At 35.7% G+C, this 16,042-nt stretch overlaps 1 protein-coding gene across 17 annotated transcripts in view; it reads right to left on the reverse strand.

Annotated features, from left to right (window-relative positions):
- The window catches only part of DOCK3 (dedicator of cytokinesis 3), a 514,642-nt gene that overhangs the window by 116,677 nt on the left and 381,923 nt on the right, over positions 1-16,042 (reverse strand). For 16 of the 17 annotated variants that reach the window (XM_077858742.1, XM_077858737.1, XM_077858736.1 and 13 more), the window contains 3 exons: positions 10,401-10,482; positions 5,331-5,391; positions 3,905-4,052 (listed from right to left, as the gene is read on the reverse strand). In XM_077858742.1, coding sequence (XP_077714868.1) covers positions 3,905-4,052; positions 5,331-5,391; positions 10,401-10,482 — 291 coding nt within the window. The remainder of the gene's footprint in view (positions 1-3,904; positions 4,053-5,330; positions 5,392-10,400; positions 10,483-16,042) is intronic. The other variant, XM_077858750.1, reaches the window with a different exon arrangement.

Here is a 16,042-nt window from a genome sequence, read left to right on the forward strand (position 1 = left end):
AGTGTCCAAATATTCAGCAAAAATGTAATTGAGCCTCAAGATGAAATTCCAGTGAAAGCATTATCAAGGATTTAAAGAGTGAAGTATCAAAACCAACCTGATGGAAGTAAAAGAACACACCTTGGAAAACTGTATCAGATGACTCAGAAAGTGGCTCTAATGCTGACAAAGACCTGATGGCATGGTTGCATATGAGGAATTTGAATAAAATCTTCTCGTAACACGAGAGTGGAGAAAATATAATAATACTTCTCAATTTTATATAACATGTGATTGCATATGTAATGGGTAATATACAATTTTTATAATATGACTTAAAATATAACTGACATAATATATTTAATATTCTAGGTCATTATTTACCTATTTCATTAAGGTTGGCCTAAAAATATATATTTAGACTGTGTCGCACTGTGAATTTTGAGAATGGTCATTGCATATGCAAAAGCATCTTGTATTCGTCACATGCATTATTTATGGCACCTTGACTTCACCTTAGTGTTGGCTTTAGCTTCTTAGCACTCCTCTCCTTTTGTGTCCTAGGCTCCAGGTTCAACATGTCCTGGGCCTGCCTGTGACTCTAGTCCCTCTGGCCACGAGGAAACATGATATCCGTATTTGACTGAATTGCAAATAGTGGTTATCTATGATTTTTCAGGATTCTGTCTCATTAGGAAGCAACCTAGTTTTCATGTCTCAGCTTCTTATTGATATTTTCTTAAAATTATGTGGGATCTTCACCACATACACACATGATATTAAACAACATCTATAAAACCAGAGTAATGGCTATAGCAAGAGACACACAGGTCCTTGAAACTTCATTGGTTGAGGCCAACTGAATAATGACAGAAATGATGAAAATGTCAACAGCTAATGAGGTATTACGCCAATTCACTGATTAAAACTATACAAGGTAAGAAACAAAAGCAAAAATGAACTATTGGGACTTCTTCAAGATAAGAAGCTTTTGCACAGCAAAGGATACAGTCAACAAAACTAAAAGACAACCTACAGAATGGGAGAAGATATTTGCAAATGACATATCAGATAAAGGGCTAGTTTCCAAGATCTATAAAGAACTTATTAAACTCAACACCAAAGAAACAAACAATCCAATCATGAAATGGGCAAAAGACATGAAGAGAAATCTCACAGAGGAAGACATAGACATGGCCAACATGCATATGAGAAAATGCTCTGCATCACTTGCTATCAGGGAAATACAAATCAAAACCACAATGAGATACCACCTCACACCAGTGAGAATGGGGCAAATTAACAAGGCAGGAAACAACAAATGTTGGAGAGGATGCGGAGAAAAGGGAACCCTCTTACACTGTTGGTGGGAATGTGAACTGGTGCAGCCACTCTGGAAAACTGTGTGGAGGTTCCTCAAACAGTTAAAAATATACCTGCCCTACGACCCAGCAATTGCACTGTTGGGGATTTACCCCAAAGATACAAATGCAATGAAACGCCAGGACACCTGCACCCCGATGTTTATAGCAGCAATGGCCACGATAGCCAAACTGTGGAAGGAGCCTCGGTGTCCAACGAAAGATGAATGGATAAAGAAGATGTGGTTTATGTATACAATGGAATATTACTCAGCTATTAGAAATGACAAATACCCACCATTTGCTTCAACGTGGATGGAACTGGAGGGTATTATGCTGAGTGAAGTAAGTCAGTCGGAGAAGGACAAACATTATATGTTCTCATTCATTTGGGGAATATAAATAATAGTGAAAGGGAATATAAGGGAAGGGAGAAGAAATGTGTGGGAAATATCAGAAAGGGAGACAGAACGTAAAGACTGCTAACTCTGGGAAACGAACTAGGGGTGGTAGAAGGGGAGGAGGGCGGGGGGTGGGAGTGAATGGGTGACGGGCACTGGGGGTTATTCTGTATGTTAGTAAATTGAACACCAATAAAAAATAAATTAAAAAAAATAAAAATAAAATAAAAATAAAATGTAAAAAAATAAATAAATAAAAAATAAAACTATACAAGGGTTTTTTTTAATCCTTGCAAAATCCTGTCCTAACAAAGGCTAAAGCACTATCAATACCAATTATTAAATCCTTAAAGCTTCCAATTCAATCTAACAAACATGTGCCATGAAACGTATTGGAAAATATTGCTTCTCCTGAGGGCTAGATTCACTGTGCTGATGTGGATTTAAAACACTAATCCTAGAGGAATTCCATACTCTGCACAAAATCAATTTCACAAACATGAAGTTGGAAGTCTATTTGACAGTCTTCATATTTTCAAATGGAAAAATTATACTACATTTTGACTGTATTAGTCCTTAACATTTTTTTTTGATAATGGTCTTCTGTTGTTTTAGAAGCAATTAGGCCAATTAAGCCTGACAGCATGATTTCAAGAGGGATGCTGTGCAAGCCCCTATTCACAATGAGAATCAGTAGTAAAGCAAGGAACAGCTGATACATGCAAAGAGATGCAATTTGGGAGTGCTACCTATAAATTTTGGGAGTGCCCCTGGGAAAAATAGAGTGGAGTAAGAAGATAATGATGATGATTTTGGATTTCATTTAGTCCTCTTCAAAGGAGGGAAGTGTATCAAAAGCAGTTCCCAATAGCCATCAATGAAGAGATTTGGTATATGGAAAAAGTCTGTGACTAATGAATAAAAGGAAGAGAAAACCCACCAAAATTTCCTTTGTAAGTTACTATTCCAAAGGAAGATCCTTATCCCATAAAGAACACCACTCTGAACAGAACAGTGCTTAAAGCAAAATAGGTAAATAAGGAGGTCTAGACTTTTATTTTAAAATTAATAAAATGTAGTTGATATATAAAGGTTCAAATTAAGTGTAATGGTGAATTAAGTTCATTTCCTGCCTGAATCAGAACAGATAGTACAGAAAAATATTAACATACATAAAATACAATATTATGATAAAGATATATTATCATGGTGATGGATAGTATTAGATTTCAATTGGAAAAACAGTATTGGGTTAAAACCAAAATAAGACAGATGATTTTTTAAAAAAAATTCTCATAGTTAGAAACACTTAATTTAAAAACTCACTAAACTCACCACAGATCATATTTTCAGCACTACTATTCACTCCTAAGTCTGCAAAGACGGATGGTATGCCTGGATTCTGTTCTTTTTCTTCATTTATTTTTTTCTACTGCTTAACAAGAATCAGGAGGAGATGCATCCCTCCTATAAGGCAGATCCACTGGTTAATGAACACTAAAAATAATGCCATGACTATTTGGGTGTGACTTATGGATCTGTGGTCACAGAAATGAAGAGTGAAACCACAGATCCTCAGAAAAACTTGCTTTTCTTCAACTTGACTTGTGATCATTCTCTGAAGCAATTTGTATCAGGATCTAGCTCAGTTACAATAGATAGGGGGCAAGTATTAGACAAAGAAGACTCTTTTATATCCAAAACACATGAGAAATTACATTATTACTTGAGATGACAAAGCTCAAACACAGTATAGATCCTTATCCCAAGGTGGGCTGGTCTTAGTCATGTGAACAGATAAGATCGACAGTACCTATTCGTATCACATGGGCAACTACATATAAATGTAGTAATAACTACATTATTAGTTTTTCTGTAAATATGTAATAATGTTGGTTAATCCTAGACAGAAGAGGTAGTAGAGAAGGCTATATACCAGATTTCTAGTTTAGGCTAGAGGTTTCCAAATTCAGCTGCTTCAGAATCACCTGGAAGGCTTATTAGAAATATAGACCTGATTAGAAATATATTAAGAACGTATTAGAAATATATAAAAATCTCTGCATTTTCAAAAAACTCCCTATCTTATACTGCTGCTTTCAAGGGTCATGCTGGAATGTCTTATGTTGTAAATTATTAATATTTCTGATATCTGTTACTCACGTGTAAACCTTAAGAACAAAATCCTTTTCTTCCTTTAATTCTGTGAGAGACTGTAGAACATCCAGGATGCTTAGGACTGCACAGCCATATGGTCGCCGGTAGTGCAGGTGAGCGGGGCCTTTCTTTGAGTCATTCAGGAGCATCCGCCCTGAAGCACAGTAGAAAACACTGGTCAGATTGGGAACTCCATGCTCTTCTCCAGTATCACCTGACTGTCATCCAAGGATGCCAGAGTGATAGGCACCTTAGAGAGTTATCTCTAAATTGGAAGACTCATTTAGAATTGAAAGGAGCCATCCAAGGATGCAGAATATTTATGTGGAGGAATGCTAAACAGGCCTTTGGCCAGGGCTCTCCCCCTGCACCACATTCAATCAATTATCCTTATTATCTATGTTAATACCAATAGTTCGTTTATTAATCATATGAGAATGAAACAATGGTTTTATAAAATTCTTAGGAAAATCAGTATGTTAATAGATTTAAATTTCTTAGGCATATTAAGGATACAAAGTTTAATATTTTAGTTGCCAGGTAAAAACTATATATGCAAAGATAAGAACAATGTGTTATTCTTCCAGCCAAATTTTGCTGTCAAAGCTGCTCCTAAACCACTGCCAGAGTGAAAGTTGTCTCAGAAGGAATGGGAGCAAAAAAAAAAAAAGAAGGAATGGGAGCTTGCTCTTCCTCCTACTGAGGCTGTGCCTATGGAGCTGGCAAGAGGACTTGCAAAAGCAGAACCAGAACTTCAGCAAATGCTTACGAAGTATAGCAAAACAAAAGTACAGCAAAATTGGTGTTTTGTACAAGATATGTACAAGATATGCCAGAATCCAAAACTATGGAGGAAGACTTGGTTAGTCCTAGCACCCCAAATTATGCCAAATGCTTCAAATAAGGCTGAGTAAATCAACCATAGAACAGTAGCAAAAATCACTGTTTTCATCTTAGGTGGGATAAAAGTGAAATACCATACATTGACTGCAGTAAGGATAGTTAACTGTCATTTTGTGGAAAATAGTACAGATACATACTTCTGGATACAAAACACAGCAAAGGCCATTTACCACCTGTTAAGATGGCAACCCGCAACCTGTCGTAAGATCTCTGCAGTGGAAAATGTGGTACAAAGGCAAGACACTGGGATGGAAAGAATGCCAAAAAAGCAGACCACTTTAAGAGTCTGGGTCCAAAAACAAGTTGGGAGCAGAAGATTTCAAGTGGAAAAAAAAAGCTTTCATTTATGTCAAATTCAGCTACCATAGCAACTGAGCTTAAGGTAGAGTTTCAATACAAGCTGGACTCTCATCCTGAGACCTAACATTACAGGTAAGAGTAAGGCAGATGACAAAGCTCAAACACAGTATAGATCCTTATCCCAAGGTGGGCTGGTCTTAGTCATGTGAACAGATAAGATCGACAGTACCTATTCGTATCACATGGGCAACTATATATAAATCTCTCTTCATATCTTTGCTGCTCAGATCCTAAGAAAAGAAAAAAAAGTAAATTAAGGCATTGAATATACAGAAAATAGTAAATTTCATTTTGAACCTCATAATCATCAGCTTTTGTTACTTTAGCATATGCTATAGGTGGGGTGGGGGACCAAAAGCACATTGTGGTTTAGTGTTTATAAGATTCCTACAGTGAAAGTTTGAATAACTTATATGCCTGTGGAACTCTATTTTATTTGTAATATTTTCCCAGCTTTTATTTAGAACACCTAACAAGTATCTCTAAGAGTTCTCACATTAGAAATCTTCATAATATTGCCTTATCTATGTTTATTCTAACATCACATAAAACATTTTAAGACAAAAGACATGCTTAATGCAGAAAAAAATGGGAAAACAAAAAAGTTTATTAATGACTGAAATTCTAAAAGTTTACCCTTTACTAATTTTATCTTTATTCTGTGGTCCACAATGATTATTATACAGTAGATATATTCCCTTGAGAAAAGATTACTTTGGCCTTAGTGAAACCTCAATAATTTGATTTTCATTTCTAAATTTAGATATGCATCATCTGTACTGAAGTATAAAGCTGAAAATAATCTTATCTAAAAAATTCTAAAGGCTTCCTTTAAGTAAACAAATCCGATCCAATAAGTAATTTTTAAAACTAGAGTTATGAAAATAATTTTATACATTAAATTATGTTTAGAACACATTTTGAAATAAAATGTTCATTTATGGGTATTTTACTTTAACATGTTGTACTTAAAATAATAAAACTTTCTTTAAATATACTGTTTCAGACTTCTCACCAGGTCAACTTGCTGCTCACTCAGACACACTGCTGTGAATCAATGAGGATTGGTGGAATAATCTCTGTCCTTAATGGGACAGTTTCCCAAGATTTCTCTTTGGCTTCTAGGAAAAGGTCCCTTAGATCCCTTTCCTTCCCATCTTTTATCTTTTGATTGGTCCCAGATGCTTGTCTCTTCTTAAAAAAGCAGGGAAAAGGACAACCAAGTAACAGTTATAATTTCAAATGAGCTTTGAGATCCAGAGTCTCCATGTTCGCTTTATTTTTATAAAAAAAAAATATAAAACTTTCTTACAGGGTTAGGACTATGGTAAGGCAGGCAAGGCACCCAAGGTGCAAAGTTTAAGGAGGTCTCACTATCAGGATCTTGTGCTTTGCTTGCCTTCTTGTAGTCCCAGCTCTGCTCTGTAGAGTGGTCTTAAACATATGAAAGGAAAGGAGACATTATAAAGTAATGTGCAATGGTGAAATTTAAACTTTTAGATTCTAGATCATTATGAAGTTGCACCAAATTTTTGATGGAATAATGAAATATGCTTATAATGAAATGGGTTACAAAATAATTCAACATAAATTTGTATCTTTGGAATCACAAAGAAATATTTTTACATGAAAGTTGTCTTTTGAAACTGAAAAAGGATGTTCAGGCTCCATTTCACCAATTCCTTTAATTTAGAAATGGGGTTTAAAATTATATCCTCAAAATATCTCTGTATTTTAACACTTAAAATGGCTACTAAATAACAAATAAAAATTTTAAAAAAAAACAGATTACCACTTTCATGTGCTTTTTTGGGGATCGAAACATGTCTATTTACTGAAAGATAGAGAAATGATGACACATTTCGAAGTGAAATGGTTCCTTCTACATAGCTTGGACTGTATTAATCTGAACTACCAAATAACGTACGATAATACCTACATCTAAGAATTCATGCCAGTTACCAAAGATGATCAAACACTAATCAGATCAGTTGTACATATCAGCATAGGACCTCTCTCTTGGCTCTAAGTGATGAAAAGAAGAAAATGGAAATATAATTTATGGTATTTTCCAAGTAGATGGAGTAGGGGCCCTTTCTGACTATTTTGTAAAAGGTACTCAGAACTCTCCGTGGTATATATTTGAAGTCAGTAAATATAAAATGGGAATAATCAGTGCAAAAAAATATTTTAAGTAAAATTATTGTTTGTGAGTTCTACACAATTTCAATGTCGAATTTCAATGTGAAAGCTATCTTATTAAACCTAAGTGTATGGTTAAACACAGTTACCATAGAGTAAGTAAACATTCACTCTTCAAGATTAAGCACTGAGTGTGACTATCCATGTTAAAATACTCACAAAACCTGTAAAACCAAGATGGGAAAAGGGATTCCCACCATTCACTTGGTGAGGACAGTTTCAATTTAGATTTACTCACTGAAGCATACCCTCCAATCCTACATAATTAAAAGCTGGTTCCCAACTATATGGTAGTCATAGGGCAGTAACTCAGGGTTCAGCATCTTGGACTCAGTTACTGATGTTCCATTTGAAACATGGAAAGATCAGCTCATTTTCCTGTTCCTGAACTGCCCTTTTTCTGTAGAGATAATAGAATTTACAAATATAAAACAAAGCCAATTTATTCATACTTATGCTATAGAAGAAGCAGAAGATACGAATAAATATAGAAAATACAATGCCAATGAATGCAGGGAAAACAGCACAAGTTTATTTTCTGAGTTGGTCATTCAAATATAATAAAAAATAAACATATTCATTTACTTATGTAACAAATCATTACTGAAGTCTTAGTATTTGCCAGGCATTGTATGTGATGCACTGGATATCTAATAAGAAGTAAGTTCACAGACATGCTCTCACATGCTCATACACATAGCCATTGTTTATCAAGAAAGTTAGGAAATCACAGTAGACATCCACATAAATATGAAACACCTCCTTCTAGATACAATTCTTCCTTGATAGGGAGCTCTGAACTCTAACAAGGTAAAACAAACAAACAAACAAACAAACAAAACCACCAGATTTTACAGAGAACAAGGCTGAGCCATAAATAATGTGATGGTCTGCAATGTGGCTCTGAAGTCTGAGTAATCCTGCAAAACTGCTCAGTTTGTCAGGGTTCCCTCTTCTTGATGCTAAGGTAAACTAACAGGTTGGCACTGACCACAGCTGTGGCTGCATTTTCCTGTATTACTCTCACATTTTGTAGCAAATATGTCAATCTGGAAAACTCCTTTAGCGCACGGGAGGAACTCAAGTCTTAGATGAAAAATAGGTTCCATCAAAATTATTATTTCATAAAGCTTAAAGCAAAACATGAAAATCCTGGCTAAGACAATCTTGTTCAAAAATTTCATGTGCTTTGTAAAAATCTCTCAAATCATTCTTTGGGATCTTAAAAAAGGGCTATACACTGCAAAGGGAACTATAGAAGTGGTATTTTTAGCAGCCTTGTGTCTTCCCATTGTGGCAGAATAGGAGCACAACATGAATGTTATATGCATCTTTGATTTATAAAGTCAGAGCTACAACTTATGCCTCTGGGCCCATACAGATAATTAAAGTGCTGCAAAATGAGAATTTTGATTTACTGTAATTACATTCAAATATCATCATAATTAAGTTCATTTTTCAAGAGAAAAGGACTGCACTCCTAGTCAAGGATAGCACAAGCACACAGTTCTGTTCTCATAATGCCAAAGGACAAGGAATCAGTGATTTCTTTTGCTGCTTTACCAAAATAATATCAGAGAAAGGATCTAGAAAAACCTCCTAAAGTCACTGAGGCATTCTAGACAGATGGTTGTCTCATTTCTTTCTATTTGTTTCAGAAAGGTGGCCCCAAAGGACCTCCTCAGTGTTTAGACACTTTCACTTCAGAAGCTCTCTCCCAATATTTTAATCTAAATCCCCATTAACTGCAACTTGTACTTTTTCCCTTGTTTTTTTCCTACTGAAGAAACAGTGTTGCTTCTCCCAGACTATACCATCTCAACTCCCTTAACTATCTTCATAGGTCTGCTTTATTTTTTCTTTCTTCCTGAATTATCTCCTGAGGTCTGAATGCTGAGCTCAAAGATGGGTTAAAAAAAAATCACTTTAGCTTAACTAGATTTATAAATGCTTCTGTACATCTGGAGCATTTTCAATAGAAGCTATCCCTGTAAAGTGGCTTCTGATTCTATAGTAACATTGTTTTGAGGTTTTGAAAAATAAAGTTGTAGTAAATGAACAAAAAAAATCCAATTTTATCTTCCAGAGAAAGTCACATATCAGGTACCTAGGTAATCCCATTATGTTTAAGAGGTACACTGTAAAAAGAAGAGGTACACTGTAAGCTCTGAGACACCTGACTGTCAGCCATCAATCATGCACCCCATACCAGGGCAGTGGCACTGTGAGATTATCACACCTCCCAGTGTTAATGGGTCTTAGTGTATCTCAGTATCATTGAAGCAAATCAAAGACTCCATGACAATCAAAACTTGTTTAAAGTTGTAGCACAGTCTTGTTTTCTCCTTCAGCAAATAAATTAACTGAAATAAACAAAGCTGCACACTAGTTTTTTTTTTAACTAAATAAAAAACATTTAGTAAGTCAGAATCAACTTGAAGAATACACAAGGCAATGTGGTATTGTGAGGCTGAGCACCTTCCAGAAGCAGATTACTATGTCTTCTTTGAACTGATGAGTGTGTGATCCTGGAGACCATGAATGACAGCATGGTTATTCAGAAAAAATGAAACTACAGATCAGAGGAAAAGATTCTTCATTTGATATGTGAGAGAGAAGAACTACTTAGTTTGTCTCTCTCTATATGCATTCACTAAAAAACTGCAGAACTGTAAATTTGGTTGATGCCTTTAGAAAATTATACTTCTACATCAGAGAAATTCCCAGTGGCCTTGAATAAGAATAGTAAGAAAGACTTCTTTCAGATTTCGTCTATTATATTAAATAGCTTCTAAAATCTATATTAATAAAAGGTACTTGATTATATTTCTTTAATGAAGAATTCAATTAAAACTATAGCTGATTTCAGTTTTCTTTAAATATTTCATTAAAACTTGATAGAAGCATAAATCAAGTCCTAATCTTCCCAGTGTGTGGGGAGGTAAGAATAAATGCTCGTTTCCAGGGTGACAATATCCACATAGCAGACCCCTGGTTAGAGTCAACAGCAGAGAAGGGAAAGAGAATTTGCACATACTGTAAAAAGGGCACACATTCGTTCTATCTTCTCTGGGTTCCTTGGCCCACCATTCTTGTTCAGTCTCACCAGAAACCGCTCACTGAAATGTAGGAGAGAGAGACAGAAAAATGTAAGGGACCACATGCTCCAGAACAAACAAAAAGGGCATTTATAGAGAAGCCCTAAACACTTTCAGAACAGCTCATCATGACAGGCAAGGCCAAAAGTACATATCTAATGGCAGGACACTATTTTTCTTGCCAAGCAGCATGCAATGGACACTACAAACTGCCTAACAGCTGTTGCTATTTATTTGCTGGTAGTGGCTCTTATCTCCCTAAAGGTGTGTGTTCCCTGAGGGGAGCAATGAAGATTGTATCTTTTATTTTTTTCTCCAAATACCTCCAAAGCTCTAGTCATAATACTAAGCCCATAACAAGCATATACATTCTCTGATGTGAACACTCAAATCATAAAAATATCCATCATACTTGAGCCAAAAGAATCTATATTATCCAATTTACATCTCTTAAGAATAATTTCAGGACTAAGAAAAAAATGTTACAGGGGCTTACAAAATTTGGGCAAAAAGTCAAAGAGAAATAATGTATTATAACTAAAGCTGCAAGGTGCCTGGGTTGCTTAGTAGGTTAAGCATCTGCCTTTGGCTCAGGTCATGATCTCAGGATCCTGGGGTAGAGCCCCACATTGGGCTTCCTGCTCAGTGGGAAGTCTGCTTCTCCCTCTCCCTCTGCTCCTTCCCTCTGCTCATGCTCTCTCTCTCAAATAAATAAAAATAAATAATAAAAATAACTAAAGTTGCAATCAGAATTTAATAGGGCCATTAAAATACTTTATTGCATAAACAACACAGGTTAATTCCTGAAGTAAATTATTGGATTAAAAACCTGAGATACAGTGTTTATGACATCTGCAGAGGTGTCTCCTCATTCTCTTACTCCTGCCTGCTCCTTCTTAGGATTTCCCAATTTCCCATCTCTTCATCCCAAGGCTTCCCCATCAACTGCAACAAGAAAACTGAGCCATGGCAAAGACCAGGTATGTGATTCTAAAAGTAATTTACTTCTCCTGTGCCTACAATCATGTACTCACCACATATATGTGGTATCAGTGAAAAGGTCAATATTAAAATATTGTCTTAGAATTATAAGATTTAATATCAATTTCACAGGTTGCATACTTTGTTCATGTATTCATTTGTTCATTTAGTCAAATAGTTACTATGTTCTGGTGCTAAACATGGGAATACAAATGTTGACAGGATACATACAAGGTACTTTTCTTCATAGAGCTTGTCATTCTGGTAGACATATACAGAAATGAAGCTCAGAAAATATCTGGGCCAGATACAAATGAGATTTTTTTCAGCCAGAAGGTTGGATGGCAACAAAGAGAGAATGCGCATAGAAGGAGCAGGAAAAAGGGCTTTGGTCTGAATCCTGAGGGACGTTGATATTTAGGAAGAAAGAAGTAGAACTAGCAAAGTAGACACAGGGACAAATAGGAAAACAAGAAAAATGAGGAGGAGGTGGGATGCTATGCTAGTCAAGGGAAGAAAATGTCTGAAAGAGGACGGAGGGGTCAGTGAGGTCCAAGGCCAGTGAGAATCACATGAGATAAGCACAAGGGCGTCCCTCTAGCTGTTCAGAACAGAGACTACTGTGATTCTTGCAATAACTGTTTTAGTGGGATGGTAGAAACAGCCCAGTGTGAGGAATAAGAAGTGAGGAGATAGAAACAATGAGTCTAGACTACTCTTTAATAAATGGCTATGGAAAGGTAAAAGTGATGAACTTATATTTGAATAGGTACATTGGGTTGAGGGAGGTCTTTATTAACATGTGGGATAACACATATGTTTATATTTAATTAGTTGTCAATAATTTCAACAGAGCAAAGAAATTTCAACAAATAGTACTCAACAATCCATATGAAAAAAACTAAATCCTTGATTTAGTTTGCCTTGATCCTTGCCTACAAAAGATTAACTTGAATGGATCACAGACATAAATATAACAGCTAAAACTCTAAAATTATAAGAAAACACAGAAGAAAATGAAGACAAGTACCTTTGTATATATTATTCATATTTGTATTTCCGTATTTAGCATAAAAGAGAAAAATCTTTGTGATCTCAGATTATTGAGTATCATGAATCACAACAAAATGATAAACTGAACTTTTCCAGAATTAAAACCATCTTCTCTTGAAAAGACACTGTTAAAGTGCAAAGACAAGCTATCGACTGAGAAAATATTTATAAAAACTCATCTAAGAAAGGACCGTATTAAGAACATATTATGGAGTTCTGAGAGTTCTTTATAAGTAACAACTCAATTTAAAAGTGGACAAAAGATCTGAGTAGATCTTTCACCAAAGAACATACAGGGATGTCCCGGCGTTTGGCAAATAAGCTCAAGAAAACATTAATCATTAGAGAAATGCAAATTAAAAGTATAGTGAGATACCTCTACACACCTATGACAATGGCTAAACTAAAGATGAAGTATGCCAAGGGTTGGTGAGAATGTAGAGCAACTAGACCTCTCATAAACTGTTGAGGGGAAGGCAAAATGGTATAGCCAGTTTAGAAAACAGTCTGACAGTTTCTTATAAAGTTAAACTTAGACTTATTATATGATCAAATCATTCTACTCCTAGGTATTTACTCAGGAGAAATGAAAACTATGTCCACACAGAGGACATATACGTGAATATTTATACCAGCTTTATCACAACAGCCAGATCTCCAGAATAGCCATAAGGAGATGAATGGACAATCCAAATAATGGAATCTCCATACAATGGAATATTCCTTCACAATAAAAGAACTACTAAGATGTATAATAATATGGATGAATCTCAAAAACATATGCTAAGTGAAAGAATCCAATCAGTCACAAAAGACCATATACTGTATGTCTCCACTTATATTATAATCTGGAATAGGCAAACTATAAGGAAGGAAACTAGATCAGGAGTTGTCAGGCCTGAGGAAGGAGGGCAGGGAATGACTGCAAAGGTGCATGAAGGAACTTTCTGGGTGGTTTCACAACTATAAATGTGTTAAAAGTCACCAAACTATGTATTAAAAAGAGCAAATTTTACTATATGTAAATTACAGTTCAATAACCTGACTTCAAAAAAAGATGGGGCACACTGAAGAACATTTGCTTTTAATAGGACAATGTTTGTAGACAGTGAAGTCCTAAAGACAGAGGAAAGAGAAAATAACTGACAAAGGAAAAGGTAGTTCCCACCTCCTTGGGAAAACAGAGAATCAAGGAAAGAATGGAGGAGGAAACAACACGTATAGATACACATAAGTTAGTAGTTTTAGTAATGGAAAGTTGAGGTTTATCAAAGGAACAGGAGATAAGAACATCAAAGTAACATCTTTCTGTTACTGTACTGGATCTATCCTAACATGTATATTTGCATTTAACAATCACCCAGTTAGCTCTTAACTTGATACACGAATAGAAAAACATTGGAAGTTTATGTCTTCTCAAGAGAATTTATCATTACTTCTGCACTCTTTGTTGAAGGAACACCTGCAACTGCTCTATCACATTACCAACCGCTCAAGGACAGACATCTACAAAGCAGGCTGTTGTTGGAGCTGCTGGACATCCACAGAAGGGTATATGATTTGGAGGGGCTACATCAAGCTCTGGTCCAAAGAAAAAGGGTACATAAAGCAAATTCCTGAGTGGACAGGGTTGCTGGCCCTATCAGAACCCAAGAACTTCTCTTTCTCAACAGTGAGAGGAGGCCCCTCAGTTCTCACAGTGCCCACAGGACCTTCACATGTCCTAGAGCCTTTTATGCTTCCGGTTTTGCCTGGCCTTCTTCACAATTTGTGAAACTGAAAATAACTTTTTTTTTCATTTCATAGGGCTGAGGATATACATCTAGTTATTTCCTATTTTGCTAGCTTTTCCAATGGGAATGATAAACAAATAATGCTTTCTGTTAACATTCACACTATTTGAAGGCAAATATCTATCCAATGTTTCCTGAAGTGGCCCTCCCCTGACCAAAAAAAGTGGGAAATACTGCATTAAACATGGTTAAACAGTTTTCTATCCTCTAGGACTTTTCAGAGGCTTAAAATACTATATGTTTTAATATCAATGGGACAGATGACATTTGTCTCCACAAGCTGCTTTTATGTAAGGCAATAGAGTCTGTACAAAGTTTGATAAATGCTGATCAAATCTACTTGCCAATGAGAGCTACAGCAACCACTCACATTTCCCAAAGGTCTGAAAGGAACTGTAGCCAAGAGAGTAAAATTTATTAATGAGATTTTAGGAACATCACCTATATGAGAGCAACAGGTCAATTTTCCTCTTTGGTAAGAAATATGGGTAAGAAAACTTCAATTCTTTCAAAAGAAAAAAGAGATGGTATTAAATTCTTACTTTTCAATAAGCAACATAATAAGAGAACTGCTCCACATTTAGTTGTCTTTATGATGAGCTATGCATGAAGAGTATATGAAGTTATATTAATTTTATAATTTCATATTATTGAGCATGTTGCTACAAATGAATTCCATAATTTGAATCTGTGGCAAGTCTAACAGAGTGTTTCAATTTTAAGATGACTTGATTTTATGAAAGTTCTAATTCACACACTCATACACATCTCTGTCAATAGGAATTCATGCATCCCTACAGCAAATGTTCAGTGGCCACCAATAAGATGCCAGCCTATGTTGAGGCAGAGAGTCTCTGATACTTAGGAAGGATATTTCTTGAAGACTCTGTTTTGGAAATACAAGCATGTTCCTTAAATAAGTTCAGAGGAATTCTTTCAACTCTTTCAATTTAATCTTCATGTTTCTCATTTGGTTCTCTGTGGAGATGGATAGCAACTACTTAACATCTCTTTCCTGATAATCTCCCAGGTGCTTAAAAACAGACAAGTAGCCCCAAGGCCATAATACATAGCACAATCAAACAGATTAAAAAATCTCTAGCATTTCCTCACAGATTCATTTTCCAATTTAGATCATTTGGCTTTATTTTTCAAGTTCTTCAAGTTTTCCCACTTCATTCTGAAGCACAAGAGCAGAAATGCATAAAGGGGTTTCATAAAGGCAAACCAGTACTGTGGCTTTCAAATTTATTTTTAGTATCAGCTTTTTCTCTTCAATAAAACCTTACACTGTTCAATATATGCAAAATTGATAAAGATGGCTACTTTAGCTCAAAGAGAGGAAATGCTGGGGGTGGGGGAAAGAATCCTCCCAATTTAGGCCTCTCTCCTAACCACCACCTGCCCTGAGACACTTCAGGGCTCCAAAGAATACTTTTGTAACTTTGTAAAATTCAAGGATTCATTCCAGCCTTCTTCCCTCCTTTTCATTCATTTCAACAGGCATTCATGAGCCTCTACCATATTCCAGAAACTGAGATGGATACTGGGAATAGAGAAATGAATGGTGCCTCCCTATCCTCAAGATTTTGAGTCTACTGGGAGACAGACACACATAAACCCAAAATTACAACACAATGTGAAAATGCTAGAATTACACAGAAAGGGGCTACTGACAAATTCTATTGGGATAGGGATAGGCTGCCCAAATGAGATACTGTAAAGTATTCTTGCAATATTGCTAGGCTTTCAGT

Source organism: Canis aureus, chromosome 19, assembly GCF_053574225.1.
Source record: "Canis aureus isolate CA01 chromosome 19, VMU_Caureus_v.1.0, whole genome shotgun sequence".
Taxonomy (NCBI): Eukaryota; Metazoa; Chordata; class Mammalia; order Carnivora; family Canidae; genus Canis; species Canis aureus.